The 16820-nt window shown below is 46.7% G+C and overlaps 1 protein-coding gene and 1 long non-coding RNA gene across 20 annotated transcripts in view; one reads left to right on the top strand and one right to left on the bottom strand.

Moving 5' to 3' along the window:
* Nucleotides 1–16820, top strand: part of LOC119168050 (uncharacterized) — a 151312-nt gene that overhangs the window by 3618 nt on the left and 130874 nt on the right. The window lies entirely within an intron of this gene.
* LOC119168049 (uncharacterized) overlaps nt 1–16820 on the bottom strand; it is a 184032-nt gene that overhangs the window by 64208 nt on the left and 103004 nt on the right. For 10 of the 19 annotated variants that reach the window (XM_075866313.1, XM_075866325.1, XM_075866312.1 and 7 more), the window contains 2 exons: nt 4898–4945; nt 3990–4037 (listed from right to left, as the gene is read on the bottom strand). The exons of 2 other annotated variants lie outside the window; for them this stretch is intronic. In XM_075866313.1, coding sequence (XP_075722428.1) covers nt 3990–4037; nt 4898–4945 — 96 coding nt within the window. The remainder of the gene's footprint in view (nt 1–3989; nt 4038–4897; nt 4946–16820) is intronic. 7 more of the 19 variants (XM_075866310.1, XM_075866319.1, XM_075866315.1 and 4 more) reach the window with 1 other exon arrangement.

The raw sequence follows: 16820 nt of genomic DNA, 5'->3' as shown, positions 1-16820 counted from the left end.
TTGTTCTTCTTCAACTTAGCGTAGATGGCCCTCACGCGATCGCAAGCGCGGAAGCTTTCGCAGGAACTTGATCTCGTTCAGTGTAGTGAAACACCACCTGCTAGAGGGGCTGATCTGTGTGCTCTTGGTGGTGAGGCGATGATGCCTCAGACAGGTAATTCTCCGGATGAGTTACTCGAGCTACCCGTCACCGTCTCTGTCGGCGGAGGAGACGACATGGCCCCATTGGATGAGAGAGAGAGGGGTGCAACTCACTCCCACTTTCATGTAGTTGAAAGTGGGAGTGAGCTGTCGAAGGATGAGTCAGAAACGCTCATTCGAGAGCAGCGTGAAGACCTCTTGACTAAAGCGCCAATGGAAACTGTAAACTTGGAAAAAAAGAAAAAGAATGTTTCTTTCTTTAGAAGGTAGGGCTCTTGTATCGGAGCTACACAAATGTGCAAGGTTGCAAGTATGAGCTGCTCTTCGTGCCACAAAAGTATCGTCGCCTACTATTGGAACCCGCACATGAAAATGCGTGGGCAGGCATCTCGGTATAAAGAAGACCAAGGCTAGAGTTTCTCTACAGTTTTATTCGCCGAAATGCTGGAAGGATATTGAAGACTTTGTACGCTCATGCGACACTTGTCAGAGAGTCAGGAAATCCACGGACAAGTGGAAGGCACCCATGAAGCTTGTGCCAATTATCAAAGAACCTATTTGGTGCCTAGTAATTCATATCATAGGGCCATTTTTAGAGTCCAGGCAAGGTTGTCGGTACATATTGACGGCCCTCTGTGTAGCCACGAAATTTGCAGAAGCAATACAACTTAATGAGCTAAATTCCCCTGATGTCGTGGAGGCACTGCTATCTATAATTGCACGCGTCGAATTACCTTCTGAAATCCATTGTGACAACAGTAGTGGCTTCAGCAGCTGCCTTGCCTCAACTTTTTCGAATAAGTGTGGAATAAAAGTAGTGCACAAATCGAAACGAATACTGAGAGCTCTTTTCTACGAGCACAAACGCGACTGGGAAGTGTGTATTCCTCCGGCTATGATAGCTTTGAGATCGGCTTCTCCTGATAACACTAGTTTCTCCCCTTCAGAGCTTGAGTATGGCAGAATTTTGAGAACACTCTTGCGAATGCTTCGCGAGTCCTGGGAGGGATTTGATTAGGACCTATTGTAGTTGCGCATATTTTAAACCTCCTTGAGAGGCTTGGAAAAACGAAAGATCTTGTGGAAATCCACATGAAGGCTGCACAAGTGATGTCCAAGGAGTAATATGACAAATCGGCGAAGAAACGCAGCTTTGAAATAGGTAGTCAGGTAATGCTGCTGCTGCTGTCCAAAAAGAACAAGCTTGAGTTTCATTTGTAAGGGCCCGCCAAAGTATTATTGAAGCTTTCTGATACCAATTATGAGTGAAATTAGGAAGGCAGCCGAACACCATTAGGAAGGCAACCGAATACCAGGAAGGCAGCCGAACGTCGATTTACCACCGTAACTTGAAGAAACCATACGTTCAACGTCCGTCGGTCGTAAATCTGCTTTTGAATGCTTCAGGGGAAGAGAAGAAGAAATTTTGGCCTCTAGTGATGTAATCGATAGGTGATCGGAGGTAATCATGGAGCAGTTAAACCTAGAGCCTAGGTTAGGGGAAGTCCAGAAGAAGGAATTGAGAGGGATTGTTTCCGAGTATAAAGACGTCTTTTCGTACCGTCCCAGAAACACGACGGTAATTGAACACGATATCAAGCTAACTTGTGAGGATTCAATCCGTCGCAAGCCGTATTGATGTCCCCCGAAGAAAGCATGTTATGAAAGAGAAGACTGATAAAATGGTGAAGTTCGGAGCTACTTTGTGACGGGAAGACAGTGCTGGCAACGAAAGGTCAGTTGGTTGTGTATTTAGGTAAAAACTTAGCAGCAGCGCAGAGGCACACTGTACCTCTGAAAAAGAGTGTGCTTGCCTCGTGTGTGCTGTTCAAAAGCCAGATTGTTATGTCTCCGGTTTGAAGTTTGTGGTCGAAATGCACCACTGTCCTCTAATTTGGTTGAATAACATGTTGCCTAAAAGTGGCCGATTAATGAGGGGGAGCATGATACTCCAACAGCACAACTTAGACGTTCGCTACAAGAAAGCAAAGCTAAACGCTTATGCAGACTCATTGAGCCACGCGTTTTAGTTAATACCTTCTTCACCTTTCGGTCTTTCGATGGCGGGTCGGGGTGAAATTTTGTCCTCATCACGGCCTTAGCTGAGCACTCTCGTTCAGAGTGATCCTAAGGGGCCAACTTTGTGTTGCATTTTATTTGAGTACGTTGTTGTACGCGCAAGCATTTGACTTATCATTTTAGAGGTCTTCAATCACACATGTATCTCTTGATGTAGAGGGAACGAAACCTCGATAGACAAGTAGCTACCTATATGTTGTACAATACTTTGCCTGGTGTTCTGTCGGGTAACCGAGGGTACTTGCTTGTGTCGTGTGTTGTCTGTTGTCGAACCGTTCTTGACAAGCTGCAGGATTATCGACAAATGCTGAGACCGGAAAACGTCAGAAGAGAAGAGCGAAGCAAGTCGACAAGTTATGGCGATGAGCCAGTGAAGCTTGTATCCATCCTTGAGAATGGGATTGTAAACTGAAATGAGCCGGGAGTTACATCCTCCCCATGGCCCTGCAGGCAAATCTGGAGGAACCCGGTAAACGATAGCACACGGCATCCCAGCCATTTGGAATCAGCTCGTCTTTCCGGCGCGTTGTCCGGCGGCGGGGGTGCTGTTACGCCTGGCAGTCAACACCGAACGTCATTGCCTCTGCAAAGGCAATCTGTGTCAAGGCCACTGAGCGAGCCCGCCTGACGTCATCATCTCAACGACGTCATGCAAGTGTCGCCATCCAGTCTGGTGAGTCTTATGCAATGCATGGCAACATCACTCGTCCTTAGGTGCAACCCAGCGCAGCGGCTCAGAAATTGAGGAACAGGGCACAATTCATTGGCGGTTTCTGACGGGCGCAATCGGACATTACGGCCAGCGGCGCTTCTGATTGGGTGTAGGTGACATAGAGGTCCACCCGGTGCCTCTAAGAATACCAAGCGGCGCACCACCAGCAGCTGACGTATGCGTCAAGGAGAGGCCGACGTATGGGTCAGGGAGAAGACATCTCAGCTCTTTGAGTCCCTAAGCTGCCGGCCCCAATGCCGAATTTGTAACGCGGTGTAATGCTGCAGATAAACTACCGTCGTATTGTCCACTCGTCTATTAACTCTGCTCAGAAGCAGTCGCGAGCTGGGAAACACAAGCTACCGAACGGCTAGTGACCTTGGCGGCGAGTTTCGAAGCAGTGGCGCCTTCGACTCCGTGTTGTCATCGCGCCTTGTAACAACGCTTAACCAAAATTTTCGAGCAGACGTGCAAATTTATGTTGACCAGTGTGCGTAGTCACTAGCACAGTGGCTAGGTCAACAAAGCCAAACAAATGCAACAATGACAGACCTTTACTCAATCAATCAATAAATCAATCAATAAAGTCTATATTTGCATATATCTATCTGTCCTTATGTTTATATGTCAATCTACCCATCTATCTATGTATCTAGCTATCCTGCCATGCTCAAAAGATAACAACACAGCATCAGAAAGGACTGATTAGGTGCACGCCTATCAGTTGCACAACTTTTTTAGAATTGCACCGTTACGGCAAGCCGCGGTAATCTAGGGCAAGCCACACTATATTCTGTAGATCAGTTAGGCCGTTGTATTTTGAGAATAAAAGCTAGGGCTTTTTGTAGTGGTACCAGAAGTAGAAGTAGTAGCAATAGTGGTATTTGTATTTGTAGTAGTATTAGAAATACTAGTGGTTAAAACGACAACATTAGCAAAAGCACATCATGGGCAGCACAAGGAGAACATTGTAGGACCAAATGAATGTTCAACATGCCTCACTTGTCTTCCGCAGCTACCATCAAGTTCCTTTCGCTGGGCATCATGAAACACTTACCCCACTTGGAGCAGCGATGGGGCTTGTGGGGCTTAATGGCCACGAAGACTGAAAAGAGTACAGCATGGCAATCCTAACACTTGTCCTAATAGACGTTTTCCTTTGCAACTTCTTTCGCCTCGTAACATATCGCAAAATGATCTTTTCAGGCGAAACTGTTCCGCATTACTTTAGTTTTTTGCATATTTATTTTTAGACCTACTTTTCTGTTTTCCGTGTTCAATTCTGTAATGCTAAGTTTAAATTCGTCCAATGAGTTACTCTTCGAGGCAATGCCATCAAGGCCTGTACCACCTTTTTGCGTTTAATTTTCTTGCACTTCAATCACCCGCGACATATACGCTCAAAGTAACAACCACATCAACGTAGACGATTATTTCACAACACAGGTACGCGCCACTCGTCAGTTGACAGGAAACGTCAAACTGAAAGTGCGACTACTCTGACACTGCACACTCTTTGAAACCAACAATGTCAACTTTGAGTGGGACAGGAAGAAGTTAGGAGAGAATAGATGCCTGAGATGGACGGTCATCAAGATCAATAAGGCGGCCTAAGCTCGCAAGTTCAGAAGTTCGGTATGGTGGTAGACAAACGTATTTCTCCAAGCGGAAGTTGTGGAACTTGTTATTACCAGTGCGATTGTTCGTCATTGCCTCTTGTGTACTTTCTGCACTTTTCGTCAGGTGGGTGTCTTCTGGTAAGCTATAGAACTATCAAAGCTAATATTCTTTGCCCCGGGATAAACGACTGAATTAGGTAACGTATCGTTCAAGCTAGGAAACATTATTAGCAAGCACCAACGAAACACAGTATCAGATGAAAAAGATTGTATGACGTCTCTTTGTCGACCTTTCTTGACTGACATTGTGTTCTGATTCGCTCAGCATCATAAATAAAGCACTTACCCCACTTGGAGTAGCAGGGAATGTTGGGTGGGTTAATGGAGGTGGAGACTGAAAAAAAAGTGTATCAATACAATCTTCGCTGTCATGCACAGACACGCATAACGTCTGCTGTAAGCGTATTACCAGTATCAGTAGTGCTATTATGATTATCACTATTATTAAGAGTACTATTACCATCATTATTAGCAAATACAACCTATCATTCATATTTCACAATCTCGGCCTCGAATCTCGGCCTCGAATCTGCCTATGTCACTAGTCTGTCGACAGCGTTGTCGAATAAAATAAGTGGACGATTGCGTCTTATAGGTTTAGAAACTCAGTGCGGATAACGCATCTCTTGATTAGTACCATACTAATGCGAGGCCTGCAGGACACGTCGGCGTGTTGATAAGGATTCTTGGTTTCCCGATGTGAGAAAGCGGTATGTTTTATGGAGCTCAGGGACTTTTTTGCATGCGCGGTATGTATGTACTTGCATCAACACCATGCTGCGTGAAAATAAGGATGGCTAAGCGGAAATCTTTACATTTCGGACATAGGGTATGACAGACAATCTTTGTACATTGATGAAAAACAACCAGTCTCTACGTAAGGGGATTTTTACCTATCCGCACGTTTTCCATTAAATCAACGTAATTGTTATTACTGTGTCCGGCAGAAAGAACCCTGTTCTGTAACAAAAGGGTTCCTCATTTTTTCTTCGGGAAAGAAATATGGCCGACCCAGCACCTCGCTGCAGTCCCTTCTATGTGAACTTGCGAACCGGTCTCACGTTATACGCCGGCTTTCTGCTGCTTCGTATGGCAAATTGTTGAAAGCTAGCGGAAAATCAGGCTTCGGTATCACGAACGTATCAGGTGACACAGCTGCTGGAATAGTGGCTGTTATTGAATTATGATTAGGTTCGTAATGTGGTAAAAAAATCAAGCTAGTCGTGTGCCTGTTATTGCCGCGTGGTGTTGTTACCTTCGTTGCGTCGGCTTGCTTCACATTTCAAAGGGTGCGTTGGGCTCATGGATAGAAAAAAGGCGCGCGAGATGCCTTGTGGTTTTTCCGGTGAGGATGCTATGAATGAATCTTTTAAATATGGCTGTTTTCAATTCAAGCAAACTCACACTGGGTGTACCATGGAATGTCAGCAGGTTCATCAGTCACTGGTTAACGAATCACCGGTGATTTGTACGTGTGGGTGTGAGGGTGGGCGGCGCGTGTCAGTGCGTGCATGTGCGGGTGCCCGAGCTTTATTGAGCATTCTAGCATTATTGGTTTCAGCTTGCGTAAGCTCTTTATTTGTCCTAACTACTCATGTTGCGCGCGAGTTCAATATCTTGTTCAAACGTCCTCAAACAACATTGAGTCTAGCGTGTGTTCCCTGCGCAGGTTGAACGTTAACCTCCCAAGTCAAATTATAACAATATTGCTGCCGCCATAGTGATACTCGACAGACAGGCACCGTTTTACCGAACACTGTCGCCTCTATACACAGCCTCTAGGAACTCGGACTGATTTAGCATGAAGAAGTAGAATCAAAGTCTTTCAAAACAGCCTAATGAACGCAAATCACATCAAATCAAAATTTATTTACATCTTGAAAATGCCGGCAAGCTTGGGCAAAAAGCCAAACAATTCGCTTTAGAAAAGTTGAGGCACCAATGTACAAGGTATACAGTCGAGAACACTAGCATGTACAAAAACTGTTTGAAAGTCAATATTTCGCGTTACACACATGAAAGTAAAAATATCAGAAATATATTCATGGGTACTAATTCTAATACTCTCGCTAAAAATTTAAACCAACGTGGTAAATACACAAAAAAGCAAAAAGAAAGTATTGTGGCATCGAAACCCTTGTTTATGCTATATTTACAATAAAAATGCACAGAATATGTATAAATGTAAATAAGTACCGCGATGCAATCGTAAAGCCAAATTACTTGCCGGTGGTGATTATTGCAAGTGTAACATTGTTCATTACGATCTTTATTCTTGCATGAGAAGACTTACAAAAGTGTTCCTTTATATCCTTTATAGTGTATATTTTTAAATTTCGCTTTCTCTACTCAGCAAATTGTTGAGTAAGTGAGGCGAACAATACCATAACATCTGTCTTCGATGTTCAGTTCGGCAAAAGGGTATGGTCCAGAAGTCTTGTTTTCATAAAGAATAGAAAGGGACATTTCCACTTGGATTGGCGAGATTTATGACATCTTGTTGATTTTTTACCGAAGCGTTGCATTTTAAGGGTGATTTCAAGAGAAGCAAAATATGTATGGGCAAAAAGATTCAAACGAACAAAGAAACTCCTTGTGCGCACGCGACATGCAACGTTTTCCATTTGACGAAGAGCCCTTCTTTGAAGAATGAATATTTTATGGTTGTTTCTCTTTGTGGAATTTCACCACGCCGAAAACAATAGAAAAAGTGAATACTATGAGACAAAATAAGCGTATTATAGAGCATTAGTTTTATTGATACAAGAAGAAAGTGTCAAAATTTTGATTTTTTTATTATAAAGAAGTAGGGGCCATACAATGGGAGGGCTGGGTGTAGACAGGCAGTTTTATTATATTTTGTAGGTGACACCACCTCAGTGTTCATATTATAAACTTGTGGAGGCTTGAATAAGCTTTTTTAGAATATTGTAAACAGATTCCACCTGACCTGGTTGCGTAGTCTTTCGCTATGTCAGCTACATCTGCGTATTTTTAGCATTTTTATGTAATATAAATTATCATCGTAGTCTCTCATCTACTTTAGTGGAACGCAGGTGTCAGGCACTTCTTTTTTGTCTAGCGCCGTCACCATTGCCGTTGCCATCTAAAGTGCTTACCACCTGCGAGGCATCAAAGCGACTGACAAATTGTATAATGATTAAAATTGAAGAAAATACCTACATTTTTTTGTAGGGGATATGAGCCCTAAATCTTGTGCGTCGACGTCGAGTGATATACGTCATATATATGCTGGTGCTTCAAACTTACTCGCAAAAATACTCTATACAAGCATCACATGGGGGAGGCATTCGTATTGACCTATTTATTTTAGGGTGTTGTAGGAGCAAAATAACAAGAAAGAAAAAATACTTAGAAGTCAACATGCCGTGTAATAACGCGAGTGTGTCTTTCAGTAATTCTCACATACTTATTAAGGCTGCCCATCATTCCTCCCATGATCAGCCCCACGCAGCATCAACAAAGACAACAATATTATTTACAGATCTGTGGCGGGCTTCGCGGTTATACTATAAAGAACATTGGCGAGTTGTTTGCTGTCGTACATCAGAAAAGAAATCTTCATTATGGCGTACGCGATACCTTGAAGAAAGCCTAAATTTCAAAGACAGCTATCGTTGCCGAAACTTCAAGCTGCACTCAAACTTATCATGAGAATATGTCACGTGAATCGGTGTGATTTTTAAAGACCTTTTTTGCGTACTTCTAAGCCGGAATTTCAGTCTGTGCTTCTGTTGGTCAGTGTGTCGTACAACCCGGCAAAATTTTCACTAGTGCCGCACCACCCAGCCATTTTTATATGCTAGCTGCGTTTGTACTTGTGAAGATTGTCAATAAAAAAGCAAGTATCACGAATATTTGAGGTAAGCCTATGTACGTGAGTATTAGGTGTGTGTTAATTTTTCTCAAGATGCAGATAATCGTAATTCTGAAGACAGCAATATTTAATTCGATGCACTAACAATGCGACGCTGTAAACAAAAAGAGTTTGTAGCCTAAGCTTTAATAAAGTGACATGGATGTGCCGCCTACTAGTTGCCTGAATTCAAGAAAACTTCCGTTTCTAGACACAATGTAAAATCAAGTTGTCATTCTCTCTCTCCAGAAAGAAGACTGTCTTCTTTTGACGACATAGGCCACCGAAACACGCAGATATGCGTGCAATTTTTATATGTTTTCTTTTTTGAAACATTCCTAAATTGGTCTTTTTAAATTCTTACTACAATGCATATTGTCACAGGGTCATGACGTGGCCGAAGACAGGAACACTTCGTGTTGGGACTTAACTGTTTATTGGGGCGAACCTATGCCTGGTAAACGGAAACTCCAATTACAGCAGCAGTCTAGCACAGATAGCAGTCTCGGACTGATAGCGGCGAACGGAGCGTCGGCCTTCAATCAACAACTGACAAGCGGCGAAGCGCATCGGCATTTATACTCTTGCCGTCGAATGTTCCTGCGTTATCGCTGGCGGTGGCGTAGGTTCCAGAATAATCGGTACCATTCGCAGAGTGGGCGTGATCTTATCGAAATGATCTACTACAGTCCGGAACCTTCTCGAAAATTGCAGGCGCGGTTTGCGCTGAGAATCGTGTAGTGTTTTGGGATGATAACAAAACTTGGGAAATTGAACGTGGCATTGCCCCCCTCTGAAAAAGGCATCGTCCCGATGCTTTAACTAAAGATGAAGGTACAATAATAATGCGAGAAAGTACAATTAATAAATTACGATACAACAATAATACAAAAAACACTGTTTCAGTTTGTTAATCCGCATGAAACGGCTTGAGGCGCGCGGCATGGACGACTTCAGGTCGCGATTGGCGTCATTAAGATTTCGTGATGCCATCGGGGACAACTTCGTTATCAAGTGGACCGAGACGTCGAACCACTCTGTACGGTCCGAAGTACCGTCGCAGAAGCTTTTCACTTAGGCCACGTCGGCGTATCGGCGTCCACACCCAAACACGTTCACCGGGCTGGTATTCCACGAAGCATTGTCGAAGATTGTAACGGTGGCTGTCGGTCGTCTGTTGATTCTTGATACGGAGACGCGCGAGTTTTCGGGCTTCTTCGGCGCGCTAAAGGTACTCACTCACAACGAGGTTTTCTTCGTCGGTGACGTTGGGCAACATGGCATCGAGCGTCGTTGCCGGACTCCTTCCGTAGACCAATTTGTATGGAGATATCTGCGTCGTCTCCTGCACCACCGTGTTGTATGAGAAGGTCACGTACGGAAAAATGCGTCCCACGTCTTGTGTTCGACATCGACGTACATTGACAACATGTCGGCGATCGTCTTGTTTAGCCGTTCGGTGAGGCCATTGGTCTGTGGGTGGTACGCTGTCGTCCGGGGTTGGTTTGGCTGGCTGTATGCCAAGATTGCTTGAGTTAAGTCGGCAGTAAATGCCGTTCTTCTGTCGGTGATAAGGACCTCCGGGGCGCCGTGACGTAGGATGATATTTTCGACGAAGGACTTGGCTACCTCACATGCATTGCCTTTTTGCAGGGCTTTTGTCTCGGCGTAGCCGGTGAGGTAGTCTGTAGCTACCATGATCCACTTGTTTCCGAAAGCCGTTGTCGGGAACGGCCCCAGTAGGTCCATACCAATCTGCTGGAAATGTCGGCAAGGTGGTTGAATTGGCTGCAGAAGTCCTGCTGGCCTTTTCGGCGGTGTCTTGCGCAGCTGACAGTCCCGGCATGTTCTCACATAACGAGTGACGTCGGTGGTAAGACGTGGCCAGTAGTACCTTTCTTGTATCCTCGCGAGCGTGCGAGAAACACCGAGGTGCCCTGCCGTCGGATCATCCTGCAGGGCTGGCAGGAGTTCTGGTCGCAGAGCTGAAGGCACCACAAGGAGGTACTTTGCTCGAAGCGGTGAAAAGTTTTTCTTTTGTAGAAGACCGTTTCGTTGAAAGAACGACGCAAGTGCGCGCTTGAATAGCTTCTGGACTTCGGCGGTCCTGCCTTCGAGGTATTCTATTAGAGCCTTAAGTTCAGGGTCGGCCCACTGTCGTTCAGCGAAGTCGTCGGTAGTTATCGTTCCCAAGAAGTAGTCGTCATCGGGGTCGTCGGGTGGTGGTTGGTCGAGAGGCGCACGAGAGAGACAGTCGGTGTCGGAGTGTTTTTTGCCGGACTTGTAAATGACAGTAATGTCATATTCTTGAAGTCTCAGGCTCCATCGTGCGAAGCGACAAGAAGGGTCCTTCAAGGTGGCTAGCCAACACCAGGCGTGGTGGTCGCTCACAACTTTGAAGGGCCTGCCTTAGAGGTAGGGGCGAAATTTCGACGTAGCTCAGATGATGGCGAGGCAGTCCTTTTCTGTTGTGGAATAATTTGCTTCTGATTTGGATAGCGATCGGCTGGCGTAACTAACAACCCTTTCAAGTCCGTCAGCCTTCTGCACAAGAATGGCACCGAGACCTACGCTGCTTGCGTCAGTGTGTATTTCTGTCTCGGCGAATTCGTCGAAATGGGCAAGTAACGGAGGCGTCTGTAGCCGATCTTTAAGCTCCTCGAAAGCGTGTTCCTGTGGCGTTTTCAACTTGAACTCCACGTCGGCCCTGGTAAGGTTAGTGAGAGAATCGGCGATGCGGGCGAAGTTTTTCACGAACCGCCTATAATAGGCGCACAGGCCCAGAAATCGGCGCACCGCCTTCTCTTCAGTGGACGGCGGGAAGTTGGCGATGGCGGCTGTTTTCCGTAGATTGGGATGAACTCCAGACTTGCTGATAACGTGCCCGAGAAACAAGAGCTCCTTGTACGCAAATCTGCACTTTTGTGGCTTCAGTGTGAGTTCGGACGTCTTGATGGCTTGAAGTACAGCTTCAAGGCGCCGAATATGCGCGTCAAAACTCGAGGAAAACACGACGACGTCGTCCAAGTACACAAGGCTAGTCTGCCACTTCAATACTGCCAGTACTGTATTCATAACGCGTTGAAATGTTGCAGGCGCTAAGCAAAGACCGAAGGGCATCACCTTAAACTCGAAGAGGCCGTCCGTTGTTATAAAGGCCGTCTTCTCTCGGTCTCTTTCGTCGACTTCGATTTTCCAATAACCAGTCTTGAAGTCCATTGACGGAAAGTACTTGGCATTATGGAGTCGATCAAGTGCGTCGTCTATTCGTGGGAGAGGATACACGTCCTTTCTTGTGATTCTGTTCAGGCAGCGACAATCGACGCAGAAACGTAGGGTTCTGTTCTTTTTTTTCACTAACGTCACGGGGGATGCCCATGGTTTTAGGACGGCTGCATAATGTCATCCCGCAGCATTTCATCAATTTGTCTCTTCATGGCCTCACGTTCTCGCGTCGAAACCCTGTACAAACTCTGACGGAGTGGTCTTGCATTTTCTTCTGTTATGATGCGATGTTTCGAGGTTGGGGTCTGCCGAATTTTCGATGACGACGAAAAGAAATCTTCGTATTGCAGGAGCAGGGCCTTGAGCTGTCCTTGCTTATCGTTCGGAAGTCTGGGATTGACGTCGAAAGCTATGGGACGGGCTTGATTCCTCTGAAACAGGTTCCGCAGAATCGGCGAGGGCGAAAGCACTGGTGGCTTCGACAATTTCTTTGATGTATGCGACCGTTGTTCCTTTGTTCACATGTTTGCACTCATCGCTGAAATTCGTGAGTATAACCGTTGCTTTGCCTCCCCGCAGCTCTGCAATTCCTTTTGCGACGCAAATATTTCGGGTGACCAACAGATGCTGACTGCCTTTAACGCGCCTTCTAAGTCAGGTGATTTAGGACCACCGAGTGAAATAATGACGCTTGAGCGAGGCAGAAATGTGAGTTGTTCTTCCAGCACATTCAAGGCAAGGTTACCTGACGGCGTGCGCGGCGGTAGTGCTTCTTCTGTGGATAACGTTATCGACTTTGTTTTTAGGTTGATGACAGCACCATGGAAGCATAAGAAGTCCATGCCAAGAATGACATCTCTCGAGCAACGCTGTAGGACTACGAAGTCTGTAGGATAAATACGGCCGTTAATGGTGACTCTCGCTGTGCAGATTCCTGCAGGCGTTACGAGATGACTTCCGGCTGTGCGGATTTCAGGGCCTTTCTAAGCTGTCCTAACTTTCTTTAACATCGCGGCGAACGACCCACTGATGACGGAAAAGTCGGCTCCAGTATCGACGAAAGCGGTCACACTCTGGCCGTTGATAAGAACGTCGAGGTCGCTAGTTCGCCGTCTCGCATTACAGTTAGGGCGTGTCGTCGGGTCACGGCTGCGTCGGCTTGTTCCGCTGCTTCCATGTTGCGTCGTCAGGCCACCTTCGGTAAGCGAGCTTCCGCCGTCAGGGCGTTGCCTGGTTGGTGTTGTGTTCGGAAAGCTCCGTCGCGGCGTCGTCATTGTCGAAGGCTCTTCGGTAGTTCGTCGCACCGCAACTGCACCTCCATCGGTTGCTGCCCTTAGTTTCCCGGATACGGGCTAGGAGACCGGCGCGCGTTGGGCCAGAGTACTGCCGGGGGTGCGGTGACATGCGGCGGCTGGGTGACAGCGAACGAGAAGGACTTCGTGGTGTCCATTGAGTTCCTGTTAGGTAGTCGGCGATGTCACGTGGCCGTTCCCCTGGCTGCAGACGTGGTGCATCGACGGCGAAGCCACGCAGTCCCATCTGTCGGTACTGGCAACGGCGGTAAGTGTGGCCGGCCTCGCCGCAGTGGTAGCACAGTGGGTGGTGGTCAGGGGGGCGCAAACGTCAGTTTTCCTCGGCGCACTGCGCTGGCCCGCTGGCGAACGGTAGGTCGTCGGTGGGGGTGGTGGCGGCGGTAGCGTCTGGCAACGGAAGTGCGATGGGGCGCCGTTTTGGCGTGCGCATGGAGGACGGGCGTGGCGGCGTGCTGCAGCAGCATAGCTCATGACTTGCAGCTGCGGATCTTGAGGCTGAGGAACGCCCAGCGACTGCTGGATCTCCTGGCGTACACGTCTGCGATGGATTCCACGTGAGGCTGGGCTGAAGGAAGTAATTTTTGCAGCTCCTCTTGCACAATCACTCGGATCGTCTCACGCAAGTCAGTGGTTCCTAGCGCTTGAATGCCGGCGTAGCTTGTAGATGAAAAGCTACGGGTATATTGCCGCATGCGCATCTCGAGCGTCTTCTCTGTCGTAGATGCTTCTGAAATGAATTCGGAGACCGTCTTAGGCGGCTTTCTGATCAGCCTGGCGAAGAGTTCCTGCTTTACTCCTCGTATAAGTAGACGAACCTTCTTCTCCTCGGACATGTCGGAGTCAGCGCGGCGGAAGAGTTTAATCATATCTTCCGTGAATAGCGCCACGTTTTCATTTGGCATCTGCATGTGGGTTTCGAGGAGAGCTGCGGCCTTCTCCTTGCGCACCACACTTGCGAAAGCGGTGAGGAACCTGCCGCGAAAGGCGTCCCACGTTTTGAGGCTTCGCTCTTGATTCTCGAACCAGGTCCAAGCCGCATCTTCCAAGGCGAAATACACATGCAGTAGCTTGTCATCGTCTGTCCAGTCATTGAAGGCGGCGACGGGGTTGAACCTTTCGATCCAGCTTTCCGCGTCTTCCAGTGGCGAACCGCGGAAAGTTGGCGGAACTTTGGGTTGCTGGAGCAGGAAAGGTGCCGGTAGAACTGGCGTTGACGTGGTCGCCGTGGTTGACGTCAACGTCTTGGTTTTCTGAGCCTTGTCCAGTAAAAGCCCGTACTCCGGTGGCAGACCTTGTTGCCTGCGGCTAACTCGCTGCTCGGCTGGGTTCATGGCTTGACGGAGGCGTCCGATACATGCAAGAAACAGCACCTCCACCAGATGTCATGGGGTCGTGACGTGGCCGAAGACAGGAGACTTCGTGTTGTGATTTAACTGTTTATTTAGGCGACCCTGTGCCCGGTAAACGGAAAGTCCAATTGCAGCAGCAGTCTTGCACAGGTAGCAGTCTTAGACTAATAGCGGTGAATGGAGTGTCGGCCTTCGATCAACAACTGACAAGCGGCGAAGCGCGTCGGCATTTATACTCTTGCCGTCGAATGTTCTAGCGTAATCGCTGGCGGTGGCGTAGGTTCCAGAATAATCTGTATCGTTCGCAGAGTGGGCGTGATCTAATCGAAATATTCTACTACCGTCCGGAAGCTTCTCGAAAACTGCAGGCGTTGTTTGCGTTGAGAATCGTGTAGTGTTTTGGGACGATAACAAAACTTGGGAAATGGAACGTGGCAATATTGTCAGGTTCATTGGCCGTTACTTTATTGTTGTTTTATGATTAAATTACAAGCAATTGCTCAACACAAGAAATTTTGTATTGTTAATTTCGCCGTCCTCTGATCAGATGTTGCAAGTTTGGTCTCGTATACATGCGACAGAATCGTTATATAGCGCTACAAATGAAGACATTTTCCGGTTGAAAATGAAATACCTCCCAAGTTGGAATATGTAGACTGCTGTCTCCGTGACTTATGGGGGACCCAGGCTGAAATTGATATAGCGCAACAAATACGTCAAACTGAAAAATACAATGCACTCTACTGCATAGCGCCGAAATTATAATATTTTACAGCGAAAGCTATTACGAGATCAAAACCAGGGTCAAGCGCAGTTGTCCGACGCTTCCGCTGCAGCCTCCACCCCGACGCAACGGTCGAGTGGTTAAGGTACTCGGCTGCTAACTTGGAGGTCGCGAGATCGAATCCCGGCTTTGGCGGCAGCATTTCATTTCCGATGGAGGCGGAAATGTATGCCCGTGGCTGGGATTTGGGTGTAGCTGAAATCATATGGTTGTTACGGGGCGTTAAGCCCCACATATCGATCAATCAATCCGCCGCAGTCACCAATATCCAAAACCACATCGCAAAAATTAGAAGAAAGACCTACCAACAAAGAGACAGAAGGCCTCGAAACCCCGGTCTACTCTAAACCCGGGTCTGCTAGCCCAGTATTCTACCACTGAACTACACCGGTGCTTGTGAATTGTTGGAAAACATCGCACCAAGGACACACTGGGGCTCAAACCCGGTTCCGCTGGGTGCCAGCCCAGTATTCTACCACTGAGCTGAACTTGTACTTGCTACTTCTGGCCAATATGCCATAGGCAGGCTTGATGCCGAGACAGCAATCGCGTTAGTAAGACCTAAAGTGCGTTTTGAAACCTCGAACAAACAACCAGTTAACGCACAATGCGAAAAACGTAACGAGGGTACCGTCCAATGCCCGAACCCGTTACAAAAGCCTGTTCCTGTTTGCCTATTACCTGTGGCACATACTTGCTTGCTTGCTTGTTCCTTCCTTTTGTGGCTCTCACCCACCAAGGGGGATTGGCCAAGAAGCCGGTGGTTAATGCAAGTCAATACCTTTAGGTTTTCTAGACTAGTGGAATATGATTACTGTGGTTTGACTGTGAAAATAATTTGGCGCAACGTAAAAAAACGAAGAAAGGGGGGAGGAGAGAAATGAGAGTATTTGTCGAATATCTGAGGTGTAATCGTTATATGAAATTCTTCTGAAAGTTAAATCATTGCAGTGTATCAGCTAAATAATAAGTGGTAGGGTGGCTAGTAAAATTTGAGAGCTGATCACTGACTCAGCAAGGTAATCTTCTTGTGTTATATAGGAATTCGCAGAGAGCCCCGCAGATGTTTCTGTCACTGCGTCCCAATGAAGTGGCCTCAAAAGACAAAATATTGGGAGTAATAAGTGATATTCCTAGTTTATGAATAAAATTTTGAAGCAATTTTTTCTTCAATTTTTGAAACGGCGACATGTGATAAGAAAAGGGTCGATATGTTCAGGTTTTTTACAGCTTGAGCACAGAGGGGATGGCACCAGACCAGACCTGCTTAAGTAGAATTTAAGAGGTGGAACACGGCAACGTAAATTTGTTATAAAGACTTCTGATTTACGTGTGGGACACCATTTATTATTCCTTGTGAAGTGCAGGTGCGAGAAATATGGATTCGGTATCGTGATTTTGATGAGTCTTCAAGGAGGGAAAGTTTTCTAAACCTCGCTGGTGTTACATAAGCTGTAGGAGGCATGATTGGCACAATAAGCAGATCAAGAAATATTCGCGCGAGAGTGTCAGCCATCTCATTTATAAATAAATTACGATGGCCTGGCACCTATATCATTCGCATTAGACGAATATTTGCTGAGATTAGTGATTTAAAAATTTCCAGTGCTACTGATGCCAACGACGATGATAAAAATGAACACACGGAATACGAGTCAGTC

This window comes from Rhipicephalus microplus, chromosome 6, assembly GCF_043290135.1.
Source record: "Rhipicephalus microplus isolate Deutch F79 chromosome 6, USDA_Rmic, whole genome shotgun sequence".
Taxonomy (NCBI): domain Eukaryota; kingdom Metazoa; phylum Arthropoda; class Arachnida; order Ixodida; family Ixodidae; genus Rhipicephalus; species Rhipicephalus microplus.
The sequence above is the reverse complement of the archived record's forward strand: the minus strand, read 5'-3'. Positions and strand labels throughout refer to the sequence as shown.